At 45.7% G+C, this 13,593-nt stretch overlaps 1 protein-coding gene across 2 annotated transcripts in view; it reads right to left on the bottom strand.

Annotated features, from left to right (window-relative positions):
* PUM2 (pumilio RNA binding family member 2) overlaps positions 1 to 13,593 on the bottom strand; it is a 39,779-nt gene that overhangs the window by 6,544 nt on the left and 19,642 nt on the right. For both annotated transcript variants that reach the window (XM_073674111.1, XM_073674112.1), the window contains exons 10-19: positions 13,310 to 13,464; positions 12,642 to 12,771; positions 12,412 to 12,558; positions 11,398 to 11,691; positions 9,480 to 9,716; positions 8,278 to 8,545; positions 7,842 to 7,971; positions 6,383 to 6,511; positions 2,546 to 2,683; positions 2,301 to 2,426 (exon numbers count right to left, since the gene is read on the bottom strand). In XM_073674111.1, the coding sequence (XP_073530212.1) occupies positions 2,301 to 2,426; positions 2,546 to 2,683; positions 6,383 to 6,511; positions 7,842 to 7,971; positions 8,278 to 8,545; positions 9,480 to 9,716; positions 11,398 to 11,691; positions 12,412 to 12,558; positions 12,642 to 12,771; positions 13,310 to 13,464 (1,754 nt within the window). The remainder of the gene's footprint in view (positions 1 to 2,300; positions 2,427 to 2,545; positions 2,684 to 6,382; positions 6,512 to 7,841; positions 7,972 to 8,277; positions 8,546 to 9,479; positions 9,717 to 11,397; positions 11,692 to 12,411; positions 12,559 to 12,641; positions 12,772 to 13,309; positions 13,465 to 13,593) is intronic.

The following is a 13,593-nucleotide window of genomic DNA, read 5'->3' as shown; positions in this document are numbered from 1 at the left end:
ACAGATTTACAAAGTGGTCAGCAGTGAATTCATCAATGGATCCTACAGCGCAGAGGATTGCATAGTACTCATGGGAAAGATCAGCCGTCTACAAATGTCTGGGGGGCTTAACTTTTGCAAAATCTGGAAAACCACAGAACAGAAAGCAATGGGCCGGATATTTAAAGCAATCGGAGATAGTAGTGATCCGACCAGAAACGCCAAACGTTACAATGGGCATACATAGGATCTGCGTTTAGATACAATATACCGTATTTTTCGGACTATGAGACGCAGCTAGGTTTTAGAGGAGGAAAAAAAAAAATATGTAAGCAAAAAATGTGGCCATGATGCACTTTTAAGGGGGAGGGGGTCTTCTGCTGACACTGGTATAGGGGTAATGTTCCCCAATTCTGACAATATCCCCCATCCTGGTATATATGCCCCCCCCCCCTTCCTTTTATACGTGGTCCCCATCCCCATCCTGGTATGCATGGAACCCCTCATTCCTGTCCTGGTATGCATGGCACCCCCTCATCCCTGTCCTGGTATGCATGGCACCCCTAATCCCCATCCTGGTATGCATGGCACTCCTAATCCCAATCCTGGTATGCATGGCCCCCCTAATCCCCATCATGCTGCACATAAAAAAAAAATCTACACTCCTACTCAACCTTTCTTCTCTCCTCCAGCGCTGCGTCCTGTCTGCCTGCACTGATCTCTCCATGTGAGCCGCGCATGACGTCTCTACCATGCGCGGCTCACAAGGAGAGATCAGCTGCCGGAAGTCACTGCTCCCCACGCCGGGACTGTGTGCGCGGGGAGCAGTGACTTCATGCTCCTTAATAGCCGGCACACAGCGTAGCCGCAGCGGATCCTGCTGCTGCCGGCTATCTCGTGTGCCCACTGTTAAAGGGCATGAATATTCAACCCCCTCCCCACGCCCATGGGCGTGGTGGGAGGTTGAATATTCATGCCCTTTAACAGCGGGCACAGGCGATTCCGGCAGGAGCCGCAGCGCGGCTACACTGTGTGCCGCTATTAAGGAGCATGAATATTCAGTGCTCCCGGGGCGTGGGGTGCACTGAATATTCATGCTCCTTAATAGCGGCACACAGTGTAGCCGCGCTGCGGCTCCTGCCGGAATCGCCTATGCCCGCTGTTAAAGGGCATGAATATTCATTTTCTTTAGCAGCGGGGACAGTGTAGGCTGCAGCAGGCGGCTGCTGCCTCCTGTGCCCCGCTCCTCCACCGCTACCGCGCCCCCCACATATATATATACACCCCCCACTAACATTCGGACTATAAGACGCACCCCCCATTTTCCTCCAAAATTCTGGAGGAAAAAAAGTGTATCTTATAGTCCGAAAAATACGGTACATAAAAAGTGGAATATAGTGTAGAAGATAGTCCACCAAAAGGACCATAGATGGCGCTAGAGGTCTAGTCCTCTTCCTCTCTGAAGAGACAATTTTACAGCCAAATCAGATCTTATCCTTTGCACTGATGAGGGGCAACACCTTGAAAACACTTTCTGCAAATTGACATTCTGGTTTGGCTTTTATCCCAAGTCGTGTTAAAGAGCAACTATTGACTTTCAAGATCGCTGCTTCCAATAGGTGGCGCTAGAGTTCTAGTCCTCTTCCTCTCTGAAGAGACAATTCGCATAATTTAATTCCCCAGAATAAAATGCATGGCTTATAAAGTCTCCTCACTCTGACATGTCAGGCCTGGCTTGTCACGCTCCATAAAAGAGAAACGTTACCCCTTAGACCCCAGTACAGAACCTCTCATCTAGCCAAATCAGATCTCATGCTTTGCACTGATGAGGGGCAATACCCCAAAACACTGTGTTTGCAAATTGAAATTCTGGTTTGGCTTTTATAGTATACTCCAGAGCTGCACTCATCTCTGCAGGCTAAATAACTCAAACCAACCAGCATCCCCTGGCTCAGTCTCTGAATTTTGCAACTAAAAGGTCAGACTAAAGTCGGCCATACCCAAAAATCAGTGCCCCAACCTTAGAGCGGATTTTTGAGTGAGTGATTGGACTAATCTTCAGTTAATTAGGAAAAACACGTTAAAACAAAAAACACAATAACGTAAGGCTCTTTATTCAGATGGGAAGAGAGCCCAAGAAAAGTGCGTAGACCGGTTAATGGCTTTTGTTTATAATGGCAGCCAAAAAGGATCCAGCTGACTTGCTATGGGGGTTTCTACATGGCGGCACACGTGTGTCGAAAAAAATGGTAAAATACAATAGAGGCTTATAAAATGGTACAGATTTCAGACCCCAACAGGGACAGGAGCAGTGACGGTACCTGCACCAGCTGCTCTGTGCTCTGGTGCAATTCCTCCAGGATCGGCATGGTCTGCTCGGCGGTGCAGTGCTCCAGGATGCGCTGTATGACTCTGCAGCCGTACGGGTGAGTGGAAAGAACGTACACCTAATGGAGAAAGGGAAGAGGAAGAGTAAATAAAAAATATATGTAATCGTAATAATGTTTCCCATGTCTTTTGCCCTCTGCCCTTGACATTTGGGGGGCTGGGCAGAGATCCTACACACCTGTCCTTTGAAGGCATCGATAATGAACTGGAGGGCCTGGGGCTGGACGCATTCAATACATTTCTGGACCACGTGGTTTCCGTTCTGATCCTTCACGCACTTGAGAACATGTCCGTCCAGCTCCTTCACCATCTCGCTCTAGAGGAGGCAGATACCAAAAGTTAGGGCGCTGTCACACTTCGTTCAGGCACCCAATCAGTGACTCAGTCTGGGCTTACATCCAAAAAACGGGATTCGGACATAGGTGCCGACGGGGTTATAGAATATAATAGTGCCAAGAGAGCGAATGTGCGCTCTGTCGTGCATCATTTTCGGGTGTATACATCTACTGGAGGCGGACACTCAGACGTAGTCTACCACGTCCGGTACCATTATAGTCTATGGCCCCATCGGTGCATACGTCCAAATCCCATTTTATAGGGGGCTTGGATGCAAGCCTCGATGGGAACATGAAGACAGGGCTGTGGAGTCGGAGTCTGTCGCATTTTGGTGGAGTCGGAATCGGAGTCAGTATAAAATGGACCGACTCAGAATCCTAAAATATATAATAAATTGGGTGCAGTAGTTCAATGCAGTTTGTGGGGAATATTTTTTCATAAGAATTTGGGAAAGTTATGAAATGTCCAATAAATGTCTGTCCTATTCCTGATCTAAGGGTCTAGACTTTTAGCTGAGATGAATATGTGCTACAGTAAATTTATCTCTTAAACATGAGTCATGTATGAGGGAGTCGGAGTCGTGGAAATTGAGGAGTCGGAGTTGCAGGTTTGGCTTACCGACTCCACAGCCCTGCGAGAAGATAAGCGCAATGTGAAAGATCCCTTAATCAAAAGCGACGTTCAACCCCCCACTTAAGGACTCAGCTGCAGGTAGATACTGCTTAATCATCTACATCACTGACATCAGCATTTCATATGTACAGGTTGGGGGCGCAGGCGAGCTGGGTTATCATGGGGGGGGTCCTCATCCTACTGCTCTGATAGATTATTAAACTGCAGTACTACAGTATGAGCCATCAAATTATTGTATGCTCAAGTCCCCGAAAAAAATAAAAAAACTGAAAATATTAACACTGGAATTCTCCCTTTTCTCAGACAAAAAAAAAAAGTTATAAATGTCTTATGTCTATAAAAGTTCAATCTATAAACAATTGTTTTTTAAATTGCTGCTGAAAAAAATAGTTTATGGCTACAAAACCCCATAAAAATGCAACAAACATTTAAACTATTGAGAAAGCTCCATAATGGCAGATGGAAAAGATAACTCCATGTGCCAAAACACAAGCCCTGGCCTAGCTGCAATGATGATAAAACAACATTTTGTCACCATTTTTTTTTAAAAACTTTTCTTTTTAACCCCTTCACAACCTTGCGATTTTCTGTCCGTCCCCCCGCCCACATTCTTTCAAGAGCCATAACTTTTTTATTTTTCTGTCCCCACAGCCGTTTGAGGGCTTTTTTTTTTTGCAGGCCGAGTTGTAGTTTTGAATGACACCGTCCATTTTACCATCATGTGATGCCCTGTAAAGCGGTGAAAAATTTCCAAGTGAGTTGTAATTGCAAAAAAAGTGCAATTTCACAATTGATATTTGCTTTTTTTTTTTTTTTTTTTACTTGTCTCACCTTTTTTTCACTTGTCTGGGGCTGTGTGAGGGCTCATTTTTTGTGCCCTGATCCGACGCTTTTCCTGATATTATTTTGGGGTACATAAGAGGTTTTCATTGCCTCTTATTGTAATGTTGTGGCGACCAAAAAAACGTAATACCGGCGCTTGATATTTTTCTCACTACACCATTTACTGATCGGATTAGTATTTTATATTTTGATAGATCAATCGGGCATTTCTGAATGCAGCGATACTAAATATGTGTATTTTTTATTAAATTTTAATTGTTTTATTTTTAATGGGGCAAAAAGGGGGGAGTGGGTGATTTGAACTTAGGTTTTATTTTTTCAATTGTTTTTTTAAATGTACTCAACAGGACTTGAAGCTGCGGCTGTCTGATCGCCTGTGCTATACATAGCAGTGCTTCAGTTCTGCTATGTATAGAAATATGAACGTCAGCCACAGGCCATCATTCTCCAAGCAATGACAGGTACAGGGGTCATCAGCATCAGCGGACCCCCAACAGTCATGGCAATCCATCGGTGCCCCATGATCAAGTCCAGATGGGAACATATAATGATGTACCCACCCCCCCTGCCAGCACATGTTATATAACGATGTCAGAGTTTGACAGCTGGATTTAACAGGTTAACAGCAGTGGACGGAGCTACGCTCCACTCCTGGCTGTTAAGGGCACATGATGGCTGATTAAATCAGCCATCATGTGCGGGGAAAGACGCGAGCTCGGCATGAGAGCCTGCATCAAAGTCAGAGACACGACTTGCACTGAAGGCGGCGAAGGGGACTATCCAGGCGGTCTTGGAAGCTCATCTACAAAAGGGTCCATTGGTGGTGGGCCTAGAGTCGGGACTTTTTGGGAAGAAAGGCAGGTCATACCCGACCTGTGGCTTAGTCCATAAACTGTGGATGAGGGTGAAGAGGATTGGAGGTATAGTGGGAATGTCAATGTATACTCCTATTTAGGATAACTAAAATTTAGGTGAATTTTATAAGATAGGAGAGCTGAGAGGATGGGTGGTAAGGGGTATACAGTGCATTTACCAACTGATGGATAACCAAAACATCAAAACCTTAGAGATGCTAAAAGAAGAATTTCATTTATTAGACAGACACAGCTATCAGTATACACAGGTTAAACATGAGTTTATTAAGCAAAGGAAAATCAAGAACCTGTCTGTTCAAAAGGATATAGTTATTGATTATATTTGTGTGTGGGGGGGTGTACAGCAGGCGTCATATCTAGGGTGTATGCGGATCTGCTTCACACCTTTCTATTGAAATATCCTGTTTTGGCGAGGGAGAGGTGGGAAGCAGACGTTGGTGCCATTGAAGATGACAGGTGGGAGTCCATTTTGGAATATATTCCTAAATGGTCTCTAAATGAACCTGCCAGAATGTCCCAATTACTTCTTGTACATAGAGCATATAGATCGCCCGATTTTTTGTTCAGGATAGGGGTACGGGAGAATTCGGATTGCCCGAGATGTGGGTCAGAAAATGCTGATATATTACATGTTATGTGGAGTTGCCCAAAGCTTGCAAGCTATTGATCTGAAGTAGCTGTCCTAATTGAAGGACGGTATCACTGTATAATTCCTAGAGATCCAGTGGTTTGCTTGCTGAAATATGTGGAGGAACTTGTGGGGAATGATGTCACAAAACTGGCAATTGCCAGACTCTTATATGCAGCTAGGAAGGTAATAGCTAGGTATTGGGTGCGACCGGAACCTCCCTCTAGACAGGAGTACATAAGACAGGTGGAGTATGTGGTACGGATGGAGGAAAAAATGTATTTAAAAAGGAAAAACACCAAACTCAGTGACAACCTATGGGCACCATGGAAGGTGTGTTAATGAGAATGCTTTTGGAGGAAAGAATCCAATGACTACATTACATTATAAAACACATTGTAATGTTAAGACGTTGAAACATATGTTATATAACGATAAGGGTTTATTGTCGTCCGTAAAGGGGGGGGGGGGTTCTTTTTGATAATAAGAAAATGTGAAATTATTGTACTGAAGATGTATTTTATTATCCTATCTTTAAATGAATAAAAACGTATCTGATTTAAAAAAAAAGAGACACGACTTGACATACAAGTACGTGAAAGGTCATGAAGGGGTTAAATAAAATCCTACATTCAAAAATTTAAATAAAATTAAAAAAAAATACCCGGATACCTTCAGGTTGTGTATTAACCCCACTTACCTGCTGATCTGGAGATATGGATTCTAGGGCTTTTTGAATAACCCGACAACCGTACATCTGTAAAGCCAATGGGAGCACATGTCCACGTATACGTGTCGCCAACGCCAGTTTCTGATCCATGCTGCCAAACTGCAAAACAAACACAGTGTCAAGAGAACTGAATACTAAAAAAATGTAGTAAAGCCAATATGGAGGACGACAGTAGTTGTCTGGTGGCTCCATCCCTTCTCAATCTGAAGGGGCACCAACCACAAAGCTTTAGAGAGAGAAAGACAGCACTGCGGAGCTCTAAGGCTGGGTGCACATGGCGCCGTCACACGCCGCAGCAGTCTAGTTTTTCTAGGATGTCATTTTCCTGTGGTGGTTTTGCCGCAATTCTTGCTGGCATGATTTACTCTATACTAAGAGGTATAGCGAGGAGGCGGACGCTGCCAAGGAATGAGCATGCGACACCAGAACGTGTGAAAAAGACTAGGGTATACTACTAGATCACAGACTGCACATGAGTCAACAGTGTGATGCAGCAGCAAAAAAAGGCAAACAGTTCTGGGATGTATTACGAGTCTAGATCACGTGAAGTAATTATCCCTCTCTACTTCTCCTTGGTCAGACCTCACCTGGAATACTGTACCCAGTTTTGGGCACCACATTTTAAAAAAAGACATGAAGAAACTGGATCAAGCTCAGAGAAGAGCGACCAGGATGGTGAGCGGACTACAAGCTATGTCCTACAAGGGACAGTTAAAGGATCTGGGAATGTTTAGCTTGCAAAGAAGGCTAAGAGGAGACTTAATAGCTGCCTACAAATATCTGAAGGGCTGTCACATTGTAGAGGGATTATCCTTATTATCATTTTCACATGGAAACACGAGAAGCAATGGGATGAAACTGAAAGGGAGAAGATACAGATTAGACATTAGAAAAAACTTTTTGACAGTGAGGGTGATCAATGAGTGGAACAGGCGACCACGAGAGGTGGTGAGTTCTCCTTCAATGGAAGTGTTCAGAGGCTGGACAGACATCTGTCTGAGATGTTTAAGTGAATCCTGCATTGAGCAGGGGGTTGGACATAAGGACCCCAGAGGTCCCCTCCAACTCTAACATTCTAAGATTCTAAGTGACAAGACGGAACATGTGCACATTGTCGTTTTGACATTGCTGTGCACCATGTCCATTATATGGGGTGCTTTTTGTGTGCACATACACCAAGAAGACCTGGCAGAAATGTCTGCATGGGGTTGGGGTTCTCCCGTTTACGAGAGGGCAGTGGGGAAGGGTTGCTCATCTAATCTTTACTTGTACAATATGGATCCACTAGCACACAATTTGGGGTTTAGTACTGACTAGGTGAAAGACTAGGAGGATATCATTGTTGCCATTGATAACTTTTTTTTTTTGTATTAAACCTGCATCTTATTCCGACAACCAAGTATAACAATAAACTAATAAAGTCACTGACCTCAAAAAACTTCTGGATAACATAATTCCCAAAGACGTCTGTCATCAGCTGGTAGGCGGCTTGAAGAATCTCGCTGAAAACCACTTGTCGCTCTGCTGGGGTGGCCCGTTCCAGCTTCTGCTGGATAAACCTGGCGGACAGATAAGAAAAGGGGACTTTAAACTATGATATAAAATGTATTTTCATCCCCACCTATAAGGAAAAAAGGAGTCATTGTTTAATAGTGGAGTCAAAAGCAGCTGAAGGCCTAATCGGTGGGGTCCCAGAGGTGGGAGACATTTATGGCATATCCTACATAGTATGCCAGAGGTGGGAGACATTTATGGCATATCCTACAGTTATGCCATGGTTGCATACCCCACAGTTATGCCATGGTTGCATACCCCTTTACGGCTGCCCATGTTGTAAACGGCAGGGAGGTAATGTCATCTCTTACCTGGATCCATGCTGATCTTGGGAGAACTCGACAATGTGACCGATGAGATCCCTGAGCTGCAAGTTTGGGAAGCGGTTGTTGCGGAAGTCTTCCAGTAATCTGCTGCGTCCGGAGGGCATTATGTCAGATCTGTTGTATCGCAGGCGGGAAGGTGGGAAGAGCTGACTGCTGGAGCTGAAGAAACTGGATCCACTGGCGGCACTGCGATACTTGGCCTCCGCTCCGGGGGCTGCAGAGATATAACGCCCGCTGCCATTTGTCAGGCCCCCTATACAAAAATAAAGAGCATCTGCATTATTACCGGCCATGTTTCAACGAATATTTTACAAATCCATCCACTACCACAGACCATCAAGCTCATTGCTGGACTTCGTCCTATGGTCATTACAAGTGGATCTGATTTCACCATCAGAGGCACTCACATAATTAGATGTGTGTATCCATGTTACACTCTGCAGGTCTGGGGTAGGTGCTGAGAAAGTCTTCATAGGTCCCCTACTCACCAGACAAAGATGGAAAAGGTGTGTTTTGGCTTCCGTTGGGCTCATACGGGTTGGTATACTTTTTTTTTTGGGCTGTACAGAATAGTGCGGATGAATAGGCCGGCACAATACTAGACAATATATAGAACGTCCTTTATGGGATACTTCTGGCAATGCAGCGCTGAAGAATAGGTTGGCGCTATATAAACGAGGAGCGCTGCTGATATACGGCAAAGCATCACGGCTTTGTGCTGTAAACTGAGGCCATGACACAGATGGTATCAGAGCTGTAAGAAGTTTTCCAAGATTATAATATTGATGGTGGTCTCCTCTAGGCCCCCCTAGTGATCAGCTGTACCAAGGGGCTTAAATCAAACTGCGCATAAGGTGTAACACCAGCGTATGGAACTACTAGAGATACCAAAGTAAATCTGTCCCAAGATTAGGGGCTAACTTATCAAACACTGGGACCCCCCCCCAATCAAATGTATGCACCTCTGCTTAAGTCATTGTCTATGGGATTGCCAGCACTGGACATGCTCAAGCAACCCCATAGACAATGAACCACACTCAATTCGGGATTCATAGAACTCCTACAAGTAACATTACAGGACCCTATACACACTGAATTCAGAGAACAGTACAATGCACAGACCGGACGCCAAACAACGGGCACATTTATAGCAACCACATAACAGCACAGACACCGGTTTTCTTTACCTAAATGCAAACTGGATGACGATCCATGTGATGGGAGTGACGGCGGCGGTGTTAGCGAGTGCCCGGGCGTTTGGCTTGGAAGAGGCATGCCTAAGGGGCTTGGAGATGAGGAGAATCCCAGGCTATTGTAAAAGGGCTGCCCTATGGGTGCCAGGCTGCTGCCAGACCTTTTGTACAAGTCAGAACTAGCGGACAGAGAATCTCTCCTGGAGCCACTGCCACCAGCCGAATTCCCAACTGGGTGGAAAAAAAAAATAAATGAGAAAATAAAAACAGAAATTAGACAACTGGACGATTCATGGAGGAATATCCCAGAGCGCCATCTGCAAAACAAGCAACAGAAATGAAATCCTACACAGAGCAAAGTTCCTTATAGAGGACCTGTCACCAGGTCAAACGCGCCCGGTTTTATTCCCACTACTCCCTTAAGTATTTTTTTTTAAATCCACCATTCGGATCCAGAGAGATGGGCTCTTTTAAGGTCTTTACCAAGGAGGGCATGGCTGTCTGGCTCCTCGGGGACGTCTTTAGGCGGTTCTGCCTTATTACCCAGAGTGCGCCGCCCTCTTGTAAAGATCATAAAAATAAGCACTGAATAAAAAAAAAAAAAGTCCCGTATCTCGGAAACCGTATGGCGGATTGTAAAAGAAAAAACAAAACTCAGGGGATTAGGAAGGCTGAACTTGATGGACCTAGGTCTTTTTTCAACCTTTGTAAGAAATAAAACGAGAACAAAAATGAGACTTTTCACCTCGTGACAGGCCCTCTTTAAAGGGGTTGTCCACTACTTGGACAACCCCTTCTTGATCTATATGTTTGGCCCCGATAAAATAAAAAACCAGCTCTGATTGGGCACCGGGCTCATGTGTCACAACCACCGCACGGGAGCCCCGGTACCGCGAGTGCAGACACCGGTGGAATGGTGTTGGCATGGGAAGGGAGTATAAGCTTTTTTTATTTTATCGGGGCCAAGCATGGGGTATGAGAAGGAGTTATCCAAGTAGTGGACAACTTCTTTAAGGCTGGGAGTACATTCAGCCACAGCTTCAAGTGATGATGAAAGCGATCATGTTGTGACCTGCAACAAGCAAGTCGTTTGCAAAGCCTTGCCCAAAAGGAGGGGGAGTTGAGCATGTGCACTCCGCTTAATTCATTGTCTACAGCCGGGCACTGTGCTGAATGAAGAGTTCAGGAGAAGCATACGCACCACCACTCCATTCATGCCAATAGGACTCCCGCTTTCTCAGACAGTCCCATAGACAATGAATAAAAAGGAGACTGAGCATGCGCACCTCCGCTCTATTCAAGATGGGGCTCTTCTGGGGGATCAGAACCTTAGTCCCCAAACGCTGGGGGCCAAAGCGATCAGCAAGTTATCCCTTAATCAATAGATTTTAGGAATTAACCTTTAACTGCCCGGATCAGAGTTTTTTTGGGTTTTTTTAACCCGGGAAGCAGGGGCTGGGCAATGTATTACGACTGAATCCTGCCACTGATCTGAGAGCAAATTAAAAGGCAGAAAAATCTATAGAATAAAAATAAAATTTACTTCCCAAAATAATACAGCAAAAATGCAATGGAGGGTTTTCAGTCAATTGGGAGCAGATAAAGCAGTATAAAATGGCAAATCTAAGAGCCAATTACCACCACCATTCAGCATGAGCTAATGGCGAGCAGTCATACTGAGCCAGCAGGTGGCAGCAGTGACTTCAGGTCAGCACCAGCCAGCAGAAATATGAATGCAGCTCTGAGGGTAAATTAAAGTTCTCCAAGGCAACTGGTCAAACAATGATCTAATATATACAATAAGCAGAAATAATACGGTCGTTCTGTGGGCGCCAAAACACACATGCAAAAGCAACACATTTTGGAAATATATGTAACAAAAAAAAGTTATGTTTTGCAGTTTCAAACTTACCTGATGATCCAAAGCCTCCAAATGCCGAGCCGATGGCTGCACCCAGAGAGTTGCTGCTTCCAAACCCCAGAGATGTGTTTCCGGGTTGTCCGGGCCCGTGTGAGAAGAGCGAGCTGCTCTGGGAGCTGTTGGTCAGGGAGTTGTTCCCATAGAACGAGCTGGAATGGAGGTTGGCGTTGGGCTGGGACTGCTGCTGCTGTGCCTGCTGCTGCTGCTGCTGAGGGGCCAGATGGCGGAAGATGCCATTTGTGGCTGCGGTCAGGTTGTTGGCGCCGCTGGCAGATACCGCAGCAGCTGTCACGAAAGAAAGACAGAAGGTGAATTCTGGATCGGTGACATTTTCTGCAGCGTGCTACTAATTCTCCAATTTCTAACCAGTACAACAGGTATTTGGGATGTCAAACTCAAATACACAGAGGGCCAAAATTAAAAACTTGCACAAAGTCTCGGGCCAACCTTGCCATTGATATAAAAAAAAAAATTCTACAATTGAGGCCCCACACAGGCCTGCATACAGTATTACGGGCCCCACACAGGCCTGCATACAGTATTACGGGCCCCACACAGGCCTGCATACAGAATACAGTGCCAGCGTTGCGGGCCAAAGTTTGACATGTGTGCTTTAGAGAAAACGCGGCAGACTTTGCAAAAAAAAAGTGTCAGAATAGTGCATGAAAGTAAGAAATGTCTACAAAAATTATCTGCAACGTATATTTGCAAGAGGTTGGGGTTCGAGACTCGCAGCGCTGTGTGCAACATCGATGCGAGGGTCCGCAGTAAGGACGTAAACGTAAAGAAAAAAATCTGAGCCAAATCTGGGAATTGGGACGTGCCACAGATTTAAGGATTCAGATTCTGCAGTGTGAAGGACATTGGTGCCAATCTGATCCCTTCTGCTTCTGATTTTCGGACACACGATACATCAGAGCAGAGGACCTGATGCATTTCCACTACTCGTGACTATCCTGCCTTCATATAAAGAGGTAACATTACCGATCTGCCACGTCCACATACCGGCTTGTGCTGCGGCTGCAGGGCTGATGAGGACCGGGGTGGATGCCACGAGCCGCACTTGGGCGGCCAGACCCGCTCTTGCTCCAGGACCGACCACCAAGGCGCCGTTCTGGTCGTAATAGGCAGTGGGAGCGAGAACCTGGTAGCCTGGAACCGGAAGAATGAAGAGGTTTCACCGCTGGGCTACAAGCACCGCAGGCCATGTTCTGGATTACACCTCTCCTTCCTACCTGACATGCTGGTCGCCAGACCCTGTCCAAACGCCAGAGCAGAATTTGCAGCAGCGAGAGAGTCCGTCTGTTGTCCTTGCTGTCCTTGGTTGGGAGTGAGCGGGCGCTGATTGGTAGCAGCTCGCATGACCTGTAAGGAGGCCATTACAATTATAAAGGACTGGTCTGATGATATACAGATGTGACACTGAATCTGGGGCCACGCTGTACATTCATTATCACAATCTAAGCTAAAGGGATCGACCAGGAATAGAAAAACATGGCCGCTTTCTCTTAGAAAACCGCAGCGCCACTCCTGCGTTGCGTGTGTTATTGCAAAATAGCCCCAAAGCAGGAGGTCTCCCTGCTGTAAAATGTATCATCTCTGCTAATTAGGCCACAAAGGGAATTAAAGGGACTAAAACTTATTTCCCCATCGATGCTTGAAAACGGGGATCTGAAAATCACAGCCATAAGGGGCCAGTGCGACCCCTCCATACATGTCTATGGGGGTAGGACATAGCTTATTGATGCCCAGTGTGGATTACAAAGCCCCATAGCCATGTTAGGGCAGGGGGTCCCAGATGTCAGACCGCCACCTATGTAAACGATTAATCTTGGGAATAACCCTTTACGGGAATGCCGTACCCTTGAATTCATTTATTTGGATTGACCTTTAATGACGTTACCTGTTGCTGACCCTGATTTGCTTGTGTAGCCGCCTGCTGGTTGTTGCTGTTTGCTGCGGAGGCGGCGGCGGCAGCTGCCGCTTGCTGCTGAAACAATCCGGCTGGATACACTCCCCAGGGTACCCCATAATACTGGGGTGGGACGACCGCAGGTCCTGAGAAGAGGGGACATAAAGCTGCATCAGTCATCGTTAAGGATTAACAATAGTGTTAGTGGACTGACTCCTTAACCCCTTTAAAGACATATGACGAATATTTACGTCACGTATCGTGTCCCTGACTTT

This window comes from Phyllobates terribilis, unplaced genomic scaffold, assembly GCF_046119375.1.
Source record: "Phyllobates terribilis strain yellow unplaced genomic scaffold, ASM4611937v1 Scaffold_3__8_contigs__length_932513732, whole genome shotgun sequence".
Classification (NCBI taxonomy): domain Eukaryota; kingdom Metazoa; phylum Chordata; class Amphibia; order Anura; family Dendrobatidae; genus Phyllobates; species Phyllobates terribilis.
The sequence above is the reverse complement of the archived record's forward strand: the minus strand, read 5'-3'. Positions and strand labels throughout refer to the sequence as shown.